The following is a 20,997-nucleotide window of genomic DNA, read 5'->3' on the forward strand; positions in this document are numbered from 1 at the left end:
GGCATTTAGTAGATCTGGTTCAACACCTTAAAGAAGCAGTAACAAGCAGTATATAACAAAAAACAACCTACTGTTCCTTATCACAGCCGTGAAATCTGACCAAAATTAGCTGAGACTGTTTGCTTCTGTTCACCTTAATATTTTTTCTTATTGTTTCAAGATAACTGTAAAGTGTTGGAACACTGATCAAAACCTTCCAAGTTATGTGAGCTTCAGTGCCTGTCATTTCTTTTTGTTGATTTTTATATTTTCTGCTTTTGTTGATTATTACATTTGCTGGGGTGGCTGTACTGGTTCTTGAGCACGCCTTCCCTGCTGTCATTATTTGGATAAAGCAAGACTTCATCCAGTAAGCTCTTCCTTTACCCAGCTCTAGTGTTTTGTATATGTTGAATTCTGATTTCAGATTTACCTCCCAGTGGTATTAAAAATGGCATTAAATATGACCACACAGAAAGGAGTAGAAGTAACTGTATATACTCTGTGCTGAATACAGGTTCTAATAGTTCCCCTTCTTAAAATTATTGATATACCTATACTAGAAACACCTGTCCAGCCATGTGTTTAGTTCTAGTTGCAACTCAGAAGGGTCCTCTAAGCATAGTGCTGGTTTTTACTACTTCTCTAATCAGTAAAAGAACTTTCCAAGTTTCTATTTACAGTCAAAGTTCACACGAAGTGATTTGATGTTGTAGTAATTACAGAATGTCCCCCAAACTGCAGAACGTGAGCAAACTGACAGCTGGAGTAACATCCAGTATCACATTTGAGGCAAAGCAAAAATAAAAAGCAACCAGACAAACAAACAAACAAAACCCAAAACCCCAAAGAAAATAAAGCAAAGAAAGACTTAAAGTGGAAAAAATTCCAAAGAGGGAGAAATAAAAGTTCAATCTCTTTCTTTTAAAAACATCGACTGCAGGTCTGAGGAGCCTAAGTACAAGTAAGCCATTCCAGGAAGAGCAATGCTTGGAATTATAAGAAAACAAAGCAATTTTCCTAAATTTAGAGGGTAGCAGAGTTGAAGTGTATGTGTGTGGCATTTCTGGGGGAAAAAAGAAGTTCATAAAGCCTTCCTACAGTGCGAAATGGCTTGTTGTGTTACCGAAAGAGCTTGTATCACTTTCAAATGAGAGCAGCAATATCAGCAGTGATTTTCAGGAAGCGGTAACTAGGAGTATTGTCTGCCAGGTTTGGGCTGATGTCTAGTCATGTTGGAACCGGGAGAGGAGGCAGTCTGCACGGTAGTGACTATTAAAAAATGATGAAGTAAAATGACTATGAGGAAACAGAGTTATCCTGGGATTCTAGTTGGATTTCAGTTATGTTTTATAAATGCTTTATTTTTCCTTTTACATTTAGTTTCAGAAAAAGAAACAAAACAACATAAAGACACTGTGATAAGCTCTGCTTCCATTTGCATCACTAGGAATTGAGTTTCTTCTACAAAATTGCTATTGATTTGTATCAAGGCAGCTGAGGACAGGATTTGTCCTGTTGCCTGGGGTTCTCTGTCTTGGTTTTTGAAATTAAATGTTTTCTGCACACAGGGAACAGCTATATACTTTCAGTCTGGATGATTTGAATTTTAGATTACGAAAAAGAAGACTCACAGGTAAAGTCCATTTCAGAGCCCACCCAACTGCTCATCTTACAAATCACTGCCGCCTCCATTTGCTTTTCTTTCCACCTGGTCTGCTACAGAAAGACAGATGCCTTCAAAATACAAAGGCACAGCGTGGAAAGAACAAAGGCTTGACAGTTTGCATGCAGACAGGCTCTAGTTCTCCTTGGGTGGAGGGAAACAAAAGAAAAAGTCATACCTGCAAAAATATGAGACTTCAGAAATGTTCCCGAGGTCCCTTCAGAGGAAAGGAATGGGTTTTGGAGGAGCTGAAAGCAGAAGCTGAGAAAAGCTTATGACCTACTCCTCATGGATTGTAGTTGCTTTTCAGGGCTGAAAGGTTTGGGATTGTCAGAATGTCATCAATGTTTAAGTAAAATATACCTGGATTTACAGGGCTTGTAGAGCTTGGAAAGATAGGCGACTGTCACCCTTCTGTCACAGATGAAGAATCTGTTTCACAGAAAGGTAAAAGAAAAAGTTGCCCAAAGTGAAATAATGTGTAAGGTCAAGCAATAGACTACGGATATTCTGATCCAGGCTGTAGATTAGCCCCTATATAATTTATTAATGTTCAGAATGTTTTGGTAACAGTGCATATAACAAGAAACAGTTGCCAGGAGCCTGTGGAAGGACATGGTGTAGATTAGGAGGTCAACGTGAGACCTTGTATGTTCTTTTTAGTACTTTGCAATTTTTTTTGTTTTGTTCTTAGAATTTATCTACAACCATTCCATTATCTGATCATAATTATTTGTCTGAGTCTGAGACATCATGGCAGAAGTTTATCTCCAGAAGGACTGTAAGTGAGGAAACGGTAATGTGGCTTTTGAGGGCAGCAATTTTATGGGACAAATCAGCAAAAGATAAATTCTTGAGGAACTTTAAAAATCCTTTTTGGCACAGGAGCATGAATTAAAGAAGGGGAGAAGTAAAATACAGATTGAATGCTGAGTTTACTTCATTATTTATAAATAAAATGGTTCTCAGTCTTCCAAGATATAGTGCCAGCACATGATGTCACTTGGAGATTTCAAAAACATTAATTAATGCTCACTTTTTCATGGAAAATGTTTGGGGCACCTACTGAATACTGATACAGAGGGGAAAAAATGCCTACTGTCTGTTAATATTCTCTTGAGCACTTTTGGAGCGCATACTTGCATAGTCTGTGTGGCTCTGTATTCAGCTTTTCCCTTGCTGTATGGTTAGGACTTTTTTTTTCTCTAACTACAAAATAAACGTTACAGATAGTGGCTCAAAGCTAAATCTTTCTTTGTCACATACTTACCAATCTAGTTAATACCTGTGTTTGGTAACTTGGAAAGAAAATCTACTAGCTGAATATGTGGGGAAAGGAATAAAAGGTCACATCCATCAGGAAGTATTAAAGTTTAACGGTAAAGCTTGTCTTTCAGATTTAGAAGGAAGGTAGGTCTTGGTAAAAGCTGCTTTTAATTAGGTGGTGTAGTGTAGGAAACCGGAATTGGTAAGATCTTGAAAAGAAATCCTGGATTTGCCCCCTGTGTCCATGGTCACTGTTCTTTGCTGTAGAATTTTCTTTGTGGTTTGCTGTACCTTTTTTTTTTTTTTTTTTTCTTTTCATCCAGGAATGCCTAAACTAATTGTTGCTTTTTTTTGTAGTGTCTGGTGCCTTGGAGATTTAAAATATCATGAATAAACTATATCTTGAAGCCTGTGTGTGCAGTTTGGCTTCAGTAGCCCTGCTTGCGTCGTGTTGTGTTATATTGTGTTTGGTCCTGGTAATTCGAAGAGAACCATTTTTATGACAAGCTCCTACTCAGCCCAAATAAGACTATCAAAATCAGGCATGAAGTTGTGCTTTTGCAAAACTCATGTTCAAGAGTCACAGGGAGCTCTGCCCACGGGGGGGACTGAAGAGAGCTCGAGTAGGCCTTCAGTCAGGCCCGTGATTTATTTTTTTTTTTAGAGAAGTTTTTGAATTTCTCAGTTGCAACAATGTGTTAGACTGTTTTTAGAAGGGTGCTGTTCCCTTGGCTGTGGGAGCGGTTGGCAATCTGCTCGGGATGGGGAGGGCACCAGTTTGCTCATTTCCCTTCTCTCTCCAGCAGACGAAGGGCCACTGGTTGTTTGCAGTCCTCCGCTTCCAGAATCTTATCTCTTTCCCAGTTTGTTCTCTTATCCATGGGTTATCACTAGCCCTTTAAATAGGGTTTTTCCTTGAAGCCTGAGGAAAAGGAATGGTGAAAGGCTCTATCTCCTTTTCCTCAAAGGAGAGATGAGAAACATTTTTCTCCTTCTGCAGAGGAGATTAGCTAAACCTCCCACCATCCCTTTCCCCACTTGCAAGTTTTTATCTCTGCCTCCTTCGTTAAGCCTGTTGGGCTTAAAGGTGTGTGGCGTTCACCCTGCTGAATACCTCTTAATCCCTTCCTCTTCTGTGGTGGTGGAGATCTGTTCCAGTAGACAAGGCGCAGCTCTTCATCTTACCTGCTCATGTTGTGCCTTCACCAAGGTGGACTCTTCTTGCAGCAGCCACAGTTTGCAAAAGAAGATCAATGTATTGATGGTGATTGAAAAGCTGCAAGAGAGGTTGCTCGGGAGGTCAGTTATGAGGCAGCACCTCGGAAAACCACATGGAGACGGTAGCCAAGTTACTTGGTCAGTAGACATTTTTTGAGTCTTTGAGCAAAAATTACTCACTTGTTCTTCACTAATTACTATGCAGATAAAGATAATTATATGGTTGCCAGCAAAATATTCACTGAAACAGTGCTGGGAGATCACTTCATATGTCAAACTAGTGATGAAGCTGTGCCACCAGTGGTTTTACCTAAAATAACTCTTTGTTCACTGAAAAGTCACTTATTTTGGGTGTACTACAAGAGAAGAAAGGTTGATTATTTTCAAATGGTATCTGAGTTCATGCATTGACTGGGAGCAGCAATGCACTCACTCTGCATTCCAGTGAAAAAAAGATATTGATATCTTGCAGGGAAGTCCATTGAAAGCATAGCAGTGTGACTGTACATGAGACTGTTGCTATCCAGCATTTAGTAGAGTCTAAATTTTATCATTATAATGAGAGGGAAAAAACCAGGGTGCTTACTGTTACAGTGCTAACTTTCAAATAGTTTAAGTATGGTCCAAATTTGTTAATGACCTCTTCAGCTACAGGACTGTTTGCTTTCCTTTCCTAATAACAGTGTTGTAGTCTGAGGACTAGGGGGGGTGGTGTTAGGGGGAAAAAAAATCCCCAAAAGAAGGGTATTGGAGATATAAGGAACTTGGGATGACTATATTGGTGTGAGTAAACTGTGAAGTGGAAGATAGAGCAGGAATCAACAAAGGCTTCTGTGACAAACTGGAAGACATGGGGTTTTTAAAGAAAAGGTCTGTTGATACCAGGAGACAGGAGTAAATCCAGGAGGGGAATCGGAGGTGACCCTCAAGTACAAGAGAAGAGATTTCTTTCTTATTGCTGAGATTTGCTAAGGTGAATGTAGCGAAGTCAGTCAAGGCAACAACCCTGAAGGATGGAGTCCTCTGCCCACCAAGCAGATATATAAGGTAATAACAGTAGCAAAATGTCTCTTGTGCCTTTAGTGTACCTCGGCTTTGTTTTGGAGAGGCTATATTTGGGTACAAGATGGCCGTCGGCTTTCTGGTTTTGTTTCTTTGATTTTTCTATCGAGACAGTTGACAAAGCTATTGCCAATTTTATGGTATGGATGACTAGCAAATGTATTGGCTTCCCTGTATGATACATTTTAGTGCTGCTCGTCTGCACTGGATTTGCATCCTTGCTGTTACACCTCATGTGCCTTCATAAATGTCAACACCAGTGTGCTATGCCTCTCCTGGCTGAGGGCTTGATGATGCATTCCTGTTAATTGTATATTGTACAGCGATGGGAATTTCTGGCACTGTTTAAATGAGTAGTGTTAAATGTGGATATCTCATCTGAATATACTCTGGGTGTGTATTTTACAACCTAAAGTCATGGAGTACAGTCGTTACTTGGAGCTACATGAGAGGGGAGCTGCAGGAGGAAGTGTTGCAGCCGGTACAGCTGCCTTTGCCTGCTCTTCCCTCTCAGGCAGCGACCAGTGGAAAGTTTTGGGAAAACTGTTGGGGGACTGCTTTATTGGCAAGGCATTGCTTAGGGTGTGATGTAGAAAAGTAAAAGACTGTGGCCACTCCTGTCTTTTGAAAGTCTGGAAGTTTTTCCATTTGGTTTAAGAGCAGTTAGCTTCCCTCAGGTGGTCAGAGTCAGCTAATTACATTTTTGCTCCCTTCTAATTCCATCCATCTTTTAACTGCATTCTCCCTGCTGGATCCCATGGTTATTTGTTTTGGGGTGGGGGGGCTGTTTGTTTCACAAGCAGAAGAGCAGAACAAAACAGTTGTTGGGATACAGCCTTCTGCGTCTGCATTTCAGATGGCAGTTGAACAAGTGACTACTAATAATCGATAGAGATACTGCTCAAACAACTGTTTATCCCCATCTCCAGATTTTTATTGCCCGATTTCTTAACTGTCTTCTGTGTTGTTTTAAGAGAGCAAATGAGTCGCTATGTTCAGGTGAAGGCTGTAAAGAAGAGTAGGAAAGACAATGTTTGCATTGAGGCAGAGCCAATGAAATGTGTCCTGACAAAGTTCAAAACGCTGCTTCTGTGTATTCTTCAGTGCCACCTACCGGCACAATGACCTCTTAGGCATTTATAAACCAAGAACATTCTTCCTAACAAGCAGCGTTTGTTTCTTTTTTTTTTTTTTCTTCTTTTTTTTTTTTTTTTTTTAGGAGCAAGGCAAGATTGGTGTAGTCTTCAATATCGGCACAGTGGACATCTCTATTAAAGAGGAAAGCACACCTGTAAATGATGGCAAATACCATGTGGTACGCTTTACTAGGAACGGTGGCAATGCCACACTTCAGGTTGACAGCTGGCCAGTGAATGAACACTACCCAACAGGTACATGCTTTTTTCTCTTGGTTTTTGTCTTTCAGCATATCCATACCTACAAACTAACGTTTAGTAACAACTTGTTGCTATATAAATCTTTGTTGCTTCATCTCAACAATAAATTGACCATCCTGGTGGTGCACGTTCTGTCTGCTGGCAAACAAAGTAATGGTCCTTTATGCTGGAAGAATAAGCGTGCCAGCTGTGTGGTATGATGCACGTAGGTCCTGCTATTTCAGAGGTCTCTTAAGGGAATGCTGGTTCTGTGGAGTTACAAACTGATTCAACAACAAGCTTGGTTTTGCTACTTGTGATATTTTCTAACTATTTAAGGGAGAAAAGTGTTGAACAGACCTTACAAAAAGGAGACGTGACTTTAGCCACAACCAAGATACTGTCCGTATAGTTATAGAGTTGAAGTGTAAGGAATGTGGAAGTTTAAGTTGCAAGTATTTAAACAGACCTTATGCTTACCTCATAATTTTTCATCATCTGAATTTCACTCCCGCTTTTAGATTTGCAGATATAAAGTTTGACACACAATCTAGCCAAAATGTCAATCTTAGTTGACTTTAGGTCAAAATGCAGTAGAACAACTCGGTATCTCTTTGGAAGTCATCACCCTACATCCACCAGGAGTAGCAAACAACTGGCTCTTGAGTCACTGTCCCATGCTTTATCTACCACTGACAACTCACAACCTCATAATACTGTGTGTCACCATGCTAAAAGGTCAAGCTCATTGCAAGTGAAAAACAAGTTTGTTTTTTGTGAAAAACAGCTGTTTGTGATGCTGACAGTACATAAGATATCTAAGGCTTGGTGATGTGGCTGGTTACAAAAGGCTGGAGAAGCACAAGGAAAGAATTCTAATGTTAACCACATTCTTCTTAGTCACATGTTGCTGTCTAAGATCAAGCCACAATCTTCTTGTTGGTTTCCAGTATTAAGTCTAAGCAATTTCCAGGTCTTCCTTACTAGGTTGTACGTAACTGACCTGGGAAGAATTCTGTGATAAACATGAGGCAATTTGCTAGTTGTGTAGGAGTAGCCCCCAAGCAACTTAACCTCAAATTATGAGAAATATCCTAATTGTTTATGTGATGTTACACTAATAAATTACTCCAAGAGGATAATTTCATCTCTTCCACTCACTGAAAAAGTGCACAAGAAAGTTTTTAATCTGAGTGATCCTGTGGTACTCTCTAGCATATATTCAACATGACACTTTGTCAGTGTTTTGGTGATGTATATACAAAACAGTACATTTTAATAATTATCCTTATTTCTCTGAAATAACTGTTTTCAAAGAACACCATGACAGACGTGCTGAGTTAGATTCTAGCTCTGCTATCCATTGGTTAGAGAGAGAAGTGTGGCTAGAGAGGCCCAAACTAAGCATCTTTCTCCTGTTCCCTTCATCAATTATTTTGTGGTAAAATACCTCTGATCCAGTTGGCAGCCAATTACAGTCAGTAAAAACCCCATGAATAAATTTTCTTCTTATATTACTTGCTCTAGTAAGTCCCTGGTGTAAAGAAACAAAATATTCAGCTCATTGCTTTAGAGGGTTTTTTTTAAAAAGGGAAAATAAATCACACTCAGAGACTACTTCAGTACCCTCTACCTCTGTCTTGGCTAAGGTATTTCTGTGTTTTCATTGAAGAGGTATGGTTTTGTAGAATCAGCATTAATCTTATGTTCTGGGCTAGTATTGGGTATATGCCGTTGTACCCCAAGGGAAAAAGATGCTTTCATATTCCAGACAACTTTTCCTTTCCATGCATGTATTTCAGTTTCTGGCTGCTTGTAGATGATGAAGTTTTCAGCCTGTCCTTGTGGAAATAAGGCTTATGGAATTATACTCTGTGTGTGTGTGTCTCCTTTATTTTTTTCCGGCTTCTTTCAAACTGATTTTGTAGCCAAATTATTAAAGGGTCAAAAGTTGGGGGAGAAAAAAAAAAAAAAGAAAAAGAAAAAAGAAATAACCAAGGGTAGAGGGTAGTGTTCGAGCCCTCCCAGGGGAAAGGACTGTGGCTTGCTTTCAATTCATGTTAAATACCAGAATATCTATATAATAAAGAGGCATTTTGAATGCCTTAGATTCAGGAAAAGCTTCAATAAGATAATAAGTACAGGAAACCAATCCTTATTAGTCCATTTTCTGGGCAATTTATGGTTTAAAAGAAGACCGAACAGCAGCTTTTGAAATGAGTAATTTGTAGTCTTTCAGAGACCAAACTCACATTAGTATTTCTTGTACTGAGTGCAAGACCAAACCGGTGTTCAGCAGAGTTTCAACTCTGTAAATAGCTTTATGGTTGGGGTGACTCAGGCTAATCCAGTGTGTTTCAACTGGAGCCTGCTGAAACTGCAGTTTGTATCAAACTTCTGTAATAATAGCTAAGGAATCCTGTATTTTAAACATCACTTCAGTTCTGGAAACACAGTTATTTGTAGTGTTTAAAAATCATATTTGTAGCACATGCGTGTTTGGGCACGCTGTGTTGTCTGTAACATGAACAATTTCATGTGTACTTGATTTTCTGCTCAGTGCTACAGCCTTATGTTTGCAAATTTTATAAACTAGCTAAAATATCTTCCTCGTCATCACATTGTGCAATCTTCAGGCAGCAGGGCTGCATTCTGAATGGCATTTCCATGCTCCTCTCTGAGTTTTATTACCTGTAGAAGGATTATACATTAGACTCATAATTACTTGCTCAATGGAAAGTACAAATAAAAGTGGGATATTCATTAAATGAGCAAAGAGAGAGAATATTGGCTTTTCTTAAAACACAGTCTTCAGTTACATTGAAATTAAATGAAACTAGCCCAATGCGACTGAAACACTCCAAAGCTGTATTTTTGCAACTTCAAATAAAAGACAAGGAAGTGGAAGGAAAACAGAAAAGCAACAAACCTACAATTCATCCACTGACATTTTGTTTTTTATAGCATCCAATTGCATCTCAGTCACCTGCAGCATAAGCTTTATGCTTTCTTATGAGGAAAAGGGTTAGCGAGAAATGGTAAAGGAGGGAATTAACTTGGAGCTAAGGTTGGCTAAGCTTTGGGACTGAAATAATCCCCATCATTAGGGGTGATCTCTCACCATCTGTACCATTCCAACCCTGCCAGAGTTTCTCTTACTGGGCAGTAACTGAACAGGGGCCAGGTGCAGGTATCTGAGTCAGGTATCCTGAGAACCAGGTGATGCAAACAGCAGCATTAGCACTGGGGCTGCTATCTACAGGTCAGCTGTTGTGGTTTACTTCAGCCTAAACAATTGAGCCATTTACTTGCATTAGGTTTGCCCTTTCTCCTTTTGCTCAAGCACACAGTAAGGAGATGGATTTTTTTGCAATCCTTGATAGCCAATTCCTTGACGCTTGATTAATTAAGTTGGTCATCACGATGGATCTCTCAGCCAGAGTATACACCTTTTGCTGTGTCCTGAAACACAGTTTTCCATGAGTGCCTTCCTTCTGTTGTCTCGCATGCCTTCACCCTTCGGTGTGCATTCCAGATAACAGTTGTGCTTAGCCACTATTATTTTCTTGGGTTTATGTTCCTGCTGAGAGCCTTCTCTATACCTAAATAAATCTTTTTAGTGATGAAGTAGGAGTAATTCTGGACCAAGAGTTCAGGAAGAGGAAGCATTTGACATGGTTTTGTTTCAGATTACAGTAAAACTCATCAAAATTAAAGCACTTTACAGTGAGATGAAGTCAGCAATTCTCAGAAGAGTTAAAAATAAATCTGTCTTGACACAGAACTGGGATACCTCAGTCCCTACATTTTCACTAATTCTTAGGCAGAAGAATCTTTTTGTCTCAGTCCGCTTACTTTGCTTGCAAAGTAGTATTTTATATGTTGCCAGATTTGTAGTGTACATCGAAACAAGCCTGATATTCCTGATTATTCATCCATGCACTGACTACATTTTTTGCAGTAGAAAAGGAAACAAAATTAGGTTAAGAGAAGCTGTAAAGCAAGAGTATTAGTGACACAAAAATAAAGTCTAATTGGACTAATGTTTTAAAGGAGAAGATTAAAGGAAGAGAGGCAAAAGGCAGGAAGAGGTTGTCATTTAAAGAAATGTGTAATTTAGCAAGAGAACTATAGCCTGGATTTTATTAATGCACTTTAAAAATAAGAAATAGGACAGCATTAAACAACTGGGTCCTTATCAGGATTCATTAGTTCATCCACACAATACAGATTTTATATTTTTCCCCTTTATCATTCTCTTGAGTGTTCTCTTAGCCTTCTTTTAGGACTCTCTGCCCTTTCAGATGATGTTAATTTGCAGTTCTATTGGTACTGAATAAAAGAAAAAAGATCTCAACCTCTGTGCCCCTACTTCATTCTCTCTCTCAAGTACATGTTTGAGAGGAAGCTGGATTTTAGGAAAAGTTGGACAGTTAACTCTTGACATCGGAACTCCAGGGACTCTTTGACTGCTCTGGGAAGTACTGTGGCCTGTTAAGTGCATACCTATAAAACAAAAAGCTGGTTCTGAGATCCTGGTATCTATTCTGGGGAGAATGGTTCTGGTCCCTAGGACTGAATAACCCTCAAAAGTTGGGGCATATGTTCTGGTTTAATTTCATTTGAAAGGAATCCAGTTTGTATTCCCAGAGAGCATATCAGTACATGAACCAAAGTCTAGCAAGTGGAGAGAGTTGGGAGGTATACATTGGAGGTGTGCTCCTGATTCAAACCAGAATGCTGATGTGGATGGATTTTACCATAATACATAGCTGGAGCTGAACAGAGTAGCTCATTCTTTCATTACTCCCCATCTCATGTTGCTTAAATAGTCAATTTTTTGTTTTCTACTATCTCTCCTATTCTGTTCAGGGAGATCGCTTTACCAATGCCATTCACCATGTACTGGCCCATGGCATGTGGCCACATGGCAGTGGAAATGACCAGTCGGGAGACAGGGAAAGATAACATTACTTCCTTTATCAGCAAGGCTGGTTTATGCCAGTTTAAAGTCTTCACTGAACTACATAATTTGTAGTCTATGAAACAAAGTCATTCTTTCTCACCTGCCATTGCCTGAAATAAAAAGCTTTCCAGAAGCACAGGTGAAGTTGATAGTGGTCTAGATTGTCCTACCTATCTAAAATCTGAAAGGTATGAAACCTCTTTGGTTTTTTTTTTCTTGGTGAAAAAATAGGTTATTTTTTTTTACTGAAAAAGAAGTTTACTTTAACTTCAAGAAGCTTTCCACCAAACTGAAGGAGTACTGAAGGCACTAGTGGATGTTATGGCAGGACCCCTCTTGATAATCTACCAAAGGTCTTGGGAGTCAGGGGAAGCCTTTGCTGAATGAAAGGTAGCCGGTGTTATTCCAATTTATTAAAAGGGTGTGAGGGAAGACCAGGGAACTACAGACCTATTAGCTTAAGCTCAGTTCCTGGAAAAATTGTGGAGAAGGTTATACTGGGTGCTGTTGAAAAGTATTTAAAGAATAATGCAATAATCAGGCACAGTCAACATGGGTTCACAAAGGAAAAGTCCTGTTTAACTAATTTGATATCCTTCTATGATAAGGTCACCCACCTAGCTGATAAAGGGAAGGCAGCGTATGTAGTTTTTCTGGATTTTAGTAAGGCTTTTGATACTGTCCCTCAAAGCATCCTTCTGGATGAGTTGTCCAACTGTGAGATGTGCCAGTTTGCAGTGTGCTGGGTGAAGAACTGGCCGAACGGCAGGGCTCAAAGGATTCCAATGGATGGGGCTACATGTTGGCTGGTGACTGGTCACCAGGGGTGTCCCTCAGAGTTCAGTTCTAGGGCCAGTTCTGTTCCATACATTTATCAAGGATCTGGAGGCAGGAGTTGAATGCACCATTAGCAAGTTTGCTGATGATGCCAAACTGGGAGGTGCTGTTGACTGTCTTGGGGGATGAGAAGTCTTGCAGAGAGATCTAGATAGATCAAGAACAAGTGCTGGATCCTACACCTAGGATGGGGTAATGCTGGGCACAAGTGTAAATTGGGAGAGGAGTGGCAGGAGATCAGCCCTGCGGAAAGGGATCTGGTGGTGCTGGTCGAGAGCAGGCTGAGTGTGAGGCAGCAGTGTGCCCTGGCAGTCAGGAGGGCAAACTGCATTCCCAGGTACATCAAGCACAGCATATCCAGCCCGTCAAAAGAGGTGATTATCCTGCTGTATTCAGCATTGGTGCGGCCTCACCTTGAGTACTGTGTGCAGTTCTGGGCCCCACAATTTGAGGAGAATGTTAAAGTCCTTGAATGCGTCCAGAGAAAGGCAACAAAGCTGGTGAAAGGGCTGGAAGACATGTCCTGTGGGGAGTGACTAAGGACTTTGTGGGCGTCTAGTTTGGAGAAAAGGAGGCTGAGTGGTGACCTCATTCCTTTTTACGGATTTTTGAGGAGGGGATATAGAGAGGGAGGTGCTGATCTTTTCTTTCTGGTATCCAGAGATAGAATATGTGCAAATGGTTTAATGCTGCACCGGGGGAGGTTCAGGCTAGACACTAGGAAGCATTTCTTTACTGAGAGAGTGGTCAAACACTAGAACAGGCTTCCTAGAGAAGTGGGTGACAGACTTCATGCCTGTCAGTGTTTAAGAGGCATTTGGACAATGTTCTTAATAACATGCTTTAACTTTTGGTCAGCCCTGAGCTAGTGAGGCAGTTGGACTAGATGATTGTTGTAGGTCTTTTCAACTGAAAAATATTGTATTCCATTCAATTCCAAACTGACTCAATCCCAGAGTATAACAGAGAATGTTTGGTAAAGGTTATAGTTTTACATTTAAGTTAAAGGTGAAGAGACACAATCTCCAGAAAGAATCTCATGACTGTCAGTTTTTCTGACTTTTTTTTTTTACCTTATGACCTCTCATCTTTGAGAAAATTTCCAAGAACTTAGTTTTGGGATGGCTGAAATTATATACAACATCTATATATTATAGGTTTAATAGATACTCTAAGTTTTATCTGTTTTATCTGTAGAGAAGGAATTATGGTGGTGGAAACAAGTGAAATATTTGTCTTCCCCTTTTGATACACTTGAATGATATGTATGGCTCCATCTTATACTTCTTTTACAAAAGTCTTCTGTGATTAAAAGGATACAAACTGGAAGGGGGTGGGGCTTGTATTGCTGTTGAAAACCAGTGGATACTTTAACAAAATGCTGAGTATTTCTCAATGGAATTATGATAACTCTGCCCTGCTTGCATGCTTTTTTCATTATACCACATTAGAATATTGGTTGCGGCCTAAGATTCAAAATACCTAGATCCTAATAATTTTTTCTTTAATACCCATTAAATATAGGCATTTAAAAAAGGCAGTAGTGCAGTATGCCAAACAGAACTTGAGTTAAGTCAGCATCAGGGATTTTGGGTTGGGAGAAATGGAGTGTGGAGCTGTTTTGGGAGAGTGGACTGCATACTGCAAATGTGGAATGGAAAAGGCATTCAGCAAGCAGAGTCACTGAAGCTGGTTTAAATACTGTGTTGTATGACACTGGCAATCTGTGATGAGTGTTATTGTAAGTTTCTTTGGGAAACAAAACTAGATTTTCAGATATGTGGGTGTCCACAGGTCCAGCTGTCTTTAAATGGAGTGTTGCTACTTGGTATCTCTAAAAATTATTATACACATCTCTACAAATCAAATTCGCTGAGTCTTACAGAATTGTGACTACTGAACTGGAGTTCATAGTCTGCTTTGAAACAGGTTATTTCTCATCCTACCCAAGCCATTTATCGCCTTTCCCTTGATATTTTCAATCTCCTTCCACAAGTGGCATGATCTTTTTGTTCTATGAAGTCTATTTCCCACCTCATCCCTCTGCTGGAGGGACTTTGAGAAGGGTGTTGTTTCTTTTCTTCATTCTTTCTGGTTTTATTTAGTTTTTTATCAGCAACGTTTCTTTCTCTCCCTCTGTGATTTCCCAGCCATGAGATAAATAGCCTTGTATCTTACAAGCTAAATACAATTACTGCTATCAAAACTGGAGTCTTTCTCTCCCTGTAAATGTCTCTTGGAAGCTGATAAGCTGTTCAAGGCAAACTGCAGGTTTCTGCCTAATCCTGAGATTAAACATAACCACCCAGAAGACAGAAAGAGATAATTGGGGTTGGGGGGGGGAGGCAGGCAGGAGAGGAAGAGAAGAGGAGAAAGTGAGATCCTCTCCTGAGATATTAAGAGGACATACACAAGGCTCAAGGTTATTTGTAAAGGAATTACACAAAACACACAAGAGCTTGTTATGATGAGGAATTTCCTCAGATAATGCAGCGATTGTTGTAGTTGTTAAAGACAAAATATAGCAGGGATTTGTTTGATGTAAAACATAGAGGGGAGCTGTAGAAAACAGCTCCCAGCCATGACTGCTGATTTTTATATATTAGTCCCCATCTTGTCCTTGAAGCAGGAGGTCTCACAAAGTTGCATCCAGATTCTTTGCAGGTGCTGGCTTGGGTTCATCTCACTGGCTTTATGCTGAACGTGGTGAGACAGTAGATTTCCCAAGAGTAAAGAAAGGGGACTGAGCCAGCTGTTGGTGCTCTGTGTTTTGCTGCCTGCTGACCATCTGAACGAGGGTATCTTAACCCTCCTGTTCACGAAAGAGAGAACACTAACCTTCAAGAGCGTCTTAATAACAGAGGAGTAGTGTGTTATACCTGTAGTAGTCTTCAGTTACAACTAAGGCAGGATTACTGAAGGCAGGCAGTCTTTATGAGTCAGTCCAATACAGCTGAAAAAAAGCAGCCTTATTTCTGGATATATAAGTTCTTCTTGATGTTTTTTATCATTGGCATTTTAATTTTCTCTCTGTGTAATCTTTTAAGGTCAAATCTGAAAACTTGTTTGTATGTTTTAACTGTTATCAGTTGGGATATGCCAAATGAGATATTACCTCTCCCAGCTTTGCTTTATTTAATTTATAATGCATTAGCCAAGAAGGAGAAGATAAGTTTGGATGATCTAATAGTAGCATCACTGGAGGATTTAAGGGAAGGCTACATATCCTTTCTTCAGTTGACATGCGTTTTGGTATTGTAAATAATATGCGTTATTGTGATTATTAGTTCTCATGAGCTCAGTGATGCAGAATCTAATGCTGATTGGGACATTAACAAGAAGAACTCAAAAGCAGAACTAACTGGCATGTCTGAGTCACTACAACAAGTTCTTCCTTTCTATGTTTGTACTTAGCCCTGCACGGCTCATGTTGTACCACTTCAGTGATCTCCAAATGTTTGGTGGCTAAGCCTTATTTTATTAGAGGAAATAACTACCACTCTGTGTTTTGCAGAGCCTGGCTCCTCCTCCCTCAAATTACGTCTATCTCTTCCAGAGTGATTTTGGCATCTCCTTATTCCCTTTTCTTTACACCCACCTCCCAAATACAGGTTTTACCTTCTTGTGCCCCTTTAGCAATCCCTTCCCTACTTCAGGCTTGAGCCTGTTATGATCTTTTCACTTCTGAAACCAAAGTATTAGTAAGAAGCTTGGCTGAATTCAGTTGTCTCCATGAAGAGGCACGTGGATCTTGTGCCTGAGTACTTAGAGTCATTAATAAGTCCTGTTACTTGATGTGCAAGCTGAAGGGATTTCTTTGTGGTACTGCCAGATCCCACTGTGGTCTTAATATTTTTCTATCCAAATGCCCTTGTTAGTGGGTAATGAGTTAGGAGCAAGAGCACTGAATTTTGATTAGCCCTGTGGGCTGAATGTGATCCCCAGGGTTCTTGTCATATGCTTGTTTGTGGGTTTTGATTTTTCATATTGTACTCATTTTGCGGGACTTAAATGAGCTCTCAGATGCTTCCTATCAGCATGAATTGGAGATGGCATGTAAAGTGCCTCTGACAGATTTACTGCATTTCATGAGCCTAAAACATACAAAAAGACAGGGTTAATAAAACAGGATTGGAGAAGCACATTTTGAAGGCTGTACTGTGACATATGTTGAAAGATCTGCCAAGAGGGATGATTAAAGCATGACAAGTTGATGAAATCAAGAGTTGATTGTAGCTTGTCACTGCAGGGCCATTACATCTATGATATATTTATAAGGCTGGAAAACAGATAAATATGGCTACATGATATGAACAGTCAGTTTTGGTGCTCTGTATCCACTGAGATATAAACCTACACACATTAAGTCATTAACAGACAAACATACATTGGAATTTGTGCAAAACCACCCATGTTAATGCATGTGCATCCATACTGGATGATGGGATAGGATCCAACATGATAAAAAGTTACATACATGTTGCCACTACTCACACAGTTTAACTTCTATGTACTTTGTGTTTTGCTTTCCCACAGGACATATGATGCTGTGGTTTGTTTTCACTTTGCTTGTATCACCAACAGTTGCATGGAAGTGCTGTAGGGCTTGTCTGTCTGCCAGATTCTGTCTGAGGACAGAGGAGAGGAAAGACAGAGAGAAAAAGAAAAACGTGACTATATTGTGACTTGCAAAAGGATTGAAAGAAGGAGTTTACCTAAGGAAGGATACACATAGAATAGTATCTTTGTGCAAGTAGCCATGAACATCTAATTCCCGCAGATAGTCCTTGAGACGTGAGGAAGAGGAGAGAAGGAATAAGAAGCATTCTTATGTAGCAGTCTCTATTACTGTTATGTAACAGTCACGTAACAGGTTGTTCTAAGGTGCAAATGCATGCCACAGAGGCAATACTGCTTTTAATTTAGCCAATATACTTTATATTGTTTGTAGCCTGGATAAAGAAAATACTATCAGGAAATACTGACAATTTGAGGAAAACTTTTTGTCGGTGCTGTCCAAAAGAACAGAGATGTATATTATATTGCTGCATGCTGTTAGTTGGATTATAAGCATCACTCATACATCTTCCTGAATCAGACTACATGTCCGATATGTCAAACCTACCGGCAAATATCAAATAAATCAGAATAAAATTTGCTTTAATGGGAAAAATTACACATCTGTGCAATGGTCCTGGATTTGGGACTGTTTGTATTCTGTTCTCTCAAAACCTGTTTGTTCATCTGATCAGCTTCTCGAGCTGGCAAGCACCCAAGTGCCCGATGCTTCAGAGAATTACAGTAACCCACTATGGCAACAACAAAAATATGCCCCAAAAGACGTCCTTCTAAAAAAATGGTCCTACTGTTATGCTTAGTTTGTGACCTGAAACATGAGGTAACAGAAACTGTACATGTTTCTATCATGTCTACAGTCATTACATTTCTATTACTCTGTCGGAAAGCAAATGCTTCCTTTTTTTCCCTTTCAATTTATGCAAGGAGACATGATCATGTGGAAACACTCCCACTCCCTCTCCAGCTGGAATTTGGTAGAAGTTGCTCTGCTGTATTGTCAGCATGTTACTCAGCCAGATCTAAACCAAGACAAAACAAAACCTAGGCAGTTTAGTGGCATCTGTAACTTTTCTCCATTTCCCTGATGTATTTTTTTTTTTTTTTTTTTCCATGGATGATTTTGATTCTGGAATCTCAGTTCTTTCCCCTTAGCTTAGTCTTACAGCCTAGGATTCTTTGTAAGAGAAATTCTTGCAACACAGAATGAGTGCTTATGAAAAGTTGCGTTAACCTTTGGTAATGGTAGTGTGGCATGTAGTGTAACTCATGAAGAGATAAATTTCCTCAATCCTAGGCATGCTGTTTATCAGAATGATAACTTGAAGTTATGCCAAGATAAAGTATCCATAGGGCATCTTTCTACCTTGTTGTTCTTACCCTTCTTGTATCTGATATAAGAACCCTGGGCCAAGGGATTTTCCTAAATGTTGGGATTACATTCTTATACTCACTGCAGGCCTTTGAGTTGCTGTCCCTGGCATGCTGCGGTGCAAAACAGGTGTATTGCATTCACATGGGAATCCAAGCCATGGGGTTTTTCCTTGTGCATCTTTGACATCCAGCACATTTCTTGCTAAAATCATCGCTATGCCATTTCTCATGAATAGTAATTACATACTAAGAGATGTAGGTATGTCCTGATAGCTTGGTCCTGCTAACAATTCCAAGCTAAAGTATACAGCTGCTTGGATATGCATGCTCATGCATATGGTCTGAATGCTCAAATATTATGAGCTGTTCTCATCTGTCTGTGTCCACTGGTCCATGACTGTATGAATGTTCAGGTACCAAGCATAAGCAGTAACACCAAAATTTGTGATAAATTTCTCCTTCACTGGAGTAAGATGAATTAGTATTGGTTCAGTCATCTAACGATACATATGGTTGGACTTGATGATCTGAAAGGTCTTTTCCAACCTAAATGATTCTATGACAAAATGTAGCTGTATAATGTAGTCAATCAAGCCAAATAAGATTGCTAGAAGGTAAGAAAGCTGCTAGACAGCACAGTGCACTGAACTCCTAGACATTAATATAGTTAGGTTTCTCTCCTGGGTTAGTTCTGTTTCAGTTTTCCCGGTCAAATGGAGTTATAACATATTCTCTTTCTTCTCTCCCTCTCTGGCTCTCCCTCTGTCCCTCTCATACATGCACACACACACAGTCGCAGTGAGCAAACAAACATCTGGCCTGGGGGATCAGAGGCTTGAAACAACAACTTTGTGCTTTTCTGATCTCATTGCCTGCAGAAAGAACAGTGCCAGCTGTAATCCCAGGTTGGCACAGCTGACATGCAGTGACAGAAGGGGCTCAGGCATCTGCATCAGCCTTCTCCCTGCTCACTAAAAGGCGCTGGAAAGTACAAAGTCATTGAAATCCAATGCTGTGGACTGAAGCAGAGCAACTGTGTGAAAGGATGATCAGAGGTGAAGGGAGCCAGTCGCGGAACTGGGAGCCAGAAGTTCCTGAATCCCAGCCTTGGCTTTATAGATGTGATTCCCTATAGTCTTGGGCAATGCTTTTACCACTCTGTGGCTCAGTTTTCCAATCAGTAAAGGGGGATAAAGCCCCAGTTCACATTATCTTTGGGAAATCAAATAGAAAATATTCTACACCTCACTGAGTATGAAAACCTTTCTAGGCCAGTTAACTTACATCTTTGCTATTTACTGAGTACCTGGAGCACCCTGGAGTCCAAAAACTCCAGTGCTGGACTTGCAAAATCTTTTGTCTTTGTTTTTGGTTGGTTTTTTTAGCCCCACAAATTCACAGTTGGCGAGATTCACTCTGCATGACAGTCTGTAATGTGCAAGACTGAGTGGTGTTTTAACCCTTCACTGCTTGGCATTTCCATAGCAACTTCCAAAACTCAGGTCACTTCCAAGAAAGAAATTGACTTAAAAGGTTGTAGTAGGAATAATATATCTACAGAAACTACAGGTTCCTTTTCCCATGGGTCTACCTTACTTCTGACACAGTGTTATTCAGAAATTATTTTTTCACTGTATTAATGTTTTCTGTGCCTCTAGTTCATGCCTTGGCTTTATGAATGGCCCTTGTCTTTAAGAAGACTTACAGGGCCTTGGAATTCTGTTTCATTTTTTCTAAGTTGATGTAAACAGAAGAATTGATTTCAAGAGGAGGCAAAGATCACTGATTTGTAGCAATTAGAGATGGAAAAGGCCTGTTTGGTCTAATGTATTCTGTGTTGTAACCAACTGATATTCCCCACCACTTTCTGAAGTAAAATTTTAAATAATTAAATAATTTCCCTGAGGAGACAGTAACATTGTCTAATATGTAATCTTGATAGGAAGTGCTTCTTCATGAACTTCTTTCATCAGTTTCTTACTTGCTTTTAGTTATTTCCTGTGCCACTCACTCTAGAGAACTTGCCTCCTTCCACAGGGTTTTCACCTTTCTGTTATTTGTAACTGGTTAGCTTTCCAATCCTCATCGGTGAGTAAATGCTTTATAGGCATTACTGTCATTGATGTCACTGACTGAGCAGCCTCCCTGTACTCAGCACTGTACATTCTTCCTCTGTTTGTTGTATATTCACCTCCGCCTATTGCCTCCCTGAGAACAGATGCCCAGGGAAATGAGACCCAGGACCATCTGATGGTTTCTGGTGGAATGAACCCAGGTCCATCACCGCTAACGCGGAGGCAGAGACTGCAAGTCCTGTGGTAACTGAGCCGATTCCTACATGGATACCAGAGCGCCTGCCGGCACCTTCCAACGAGGAGTCTCGGTTCTGGTGTAATGCTTGATAAACGTGAAGAGGAGCCCGCCCTGAACGGAGAGCGTGGTGCACTGAGCCCCAAGTGGTTCTGCAGGCATCAGTGCTCTTTCCACCCCAGCCTCCGTGCTGTCTGTGTCAGCCATAAACCAGCTGTCTGCCTGAGCGCTCTTGTCTGCAGGGGTGTGATGTTGAGCCACTGACTCTATGAAGCAAGTGTAAGGCCACGAGTTTTCTCACCTCCTATCCTGCACCATGCAAAGGCGCTTGTTCTGTTTTCAATATCACATTGATCCTGGAAGCAAAC

At 40.2% G+C, this 20,997-nt stretch overlaps 1 protein-coding gene across 26 annotated transcripts in view; it reads left to right on the plus strand.

The window, feature by feature from the left end:
* The window catches only part of NRXN3 (neurexin 3), a 1,022,219-nt gene that overhangs the window by 875,789 nt on the left and 125,433 nt on the right, over positions 1-20,997 (plus strand). For all 26 annotated transcript variants that reach the window (XM_055716439.1, XM_055716441.1, XM_055716453.1 and 23 more), the window contains one exon: positions 6,411-6,582. In XM_055716439.1, coding sequence (XP_055572414.1) covers positions 6,411-6,582 — 172 coding nt within the window. The remainder of the gene's footprint in view (positions 1-6,410; positions 6,583-20,997) is intronic.

Source organism: Falco cherrug, chromosome 7 (genome assembly GCF_023634085.1).
Source record: "Falco cherrug isolate bFalChe1 chromosome 7, bFalChe1.pri, whole genome shotgun sequence".
NCBI lineage: Eukaryota > Metazoa > Chordata > Aves > Falconiformes > Falconidae > Falco > Falco cherrug.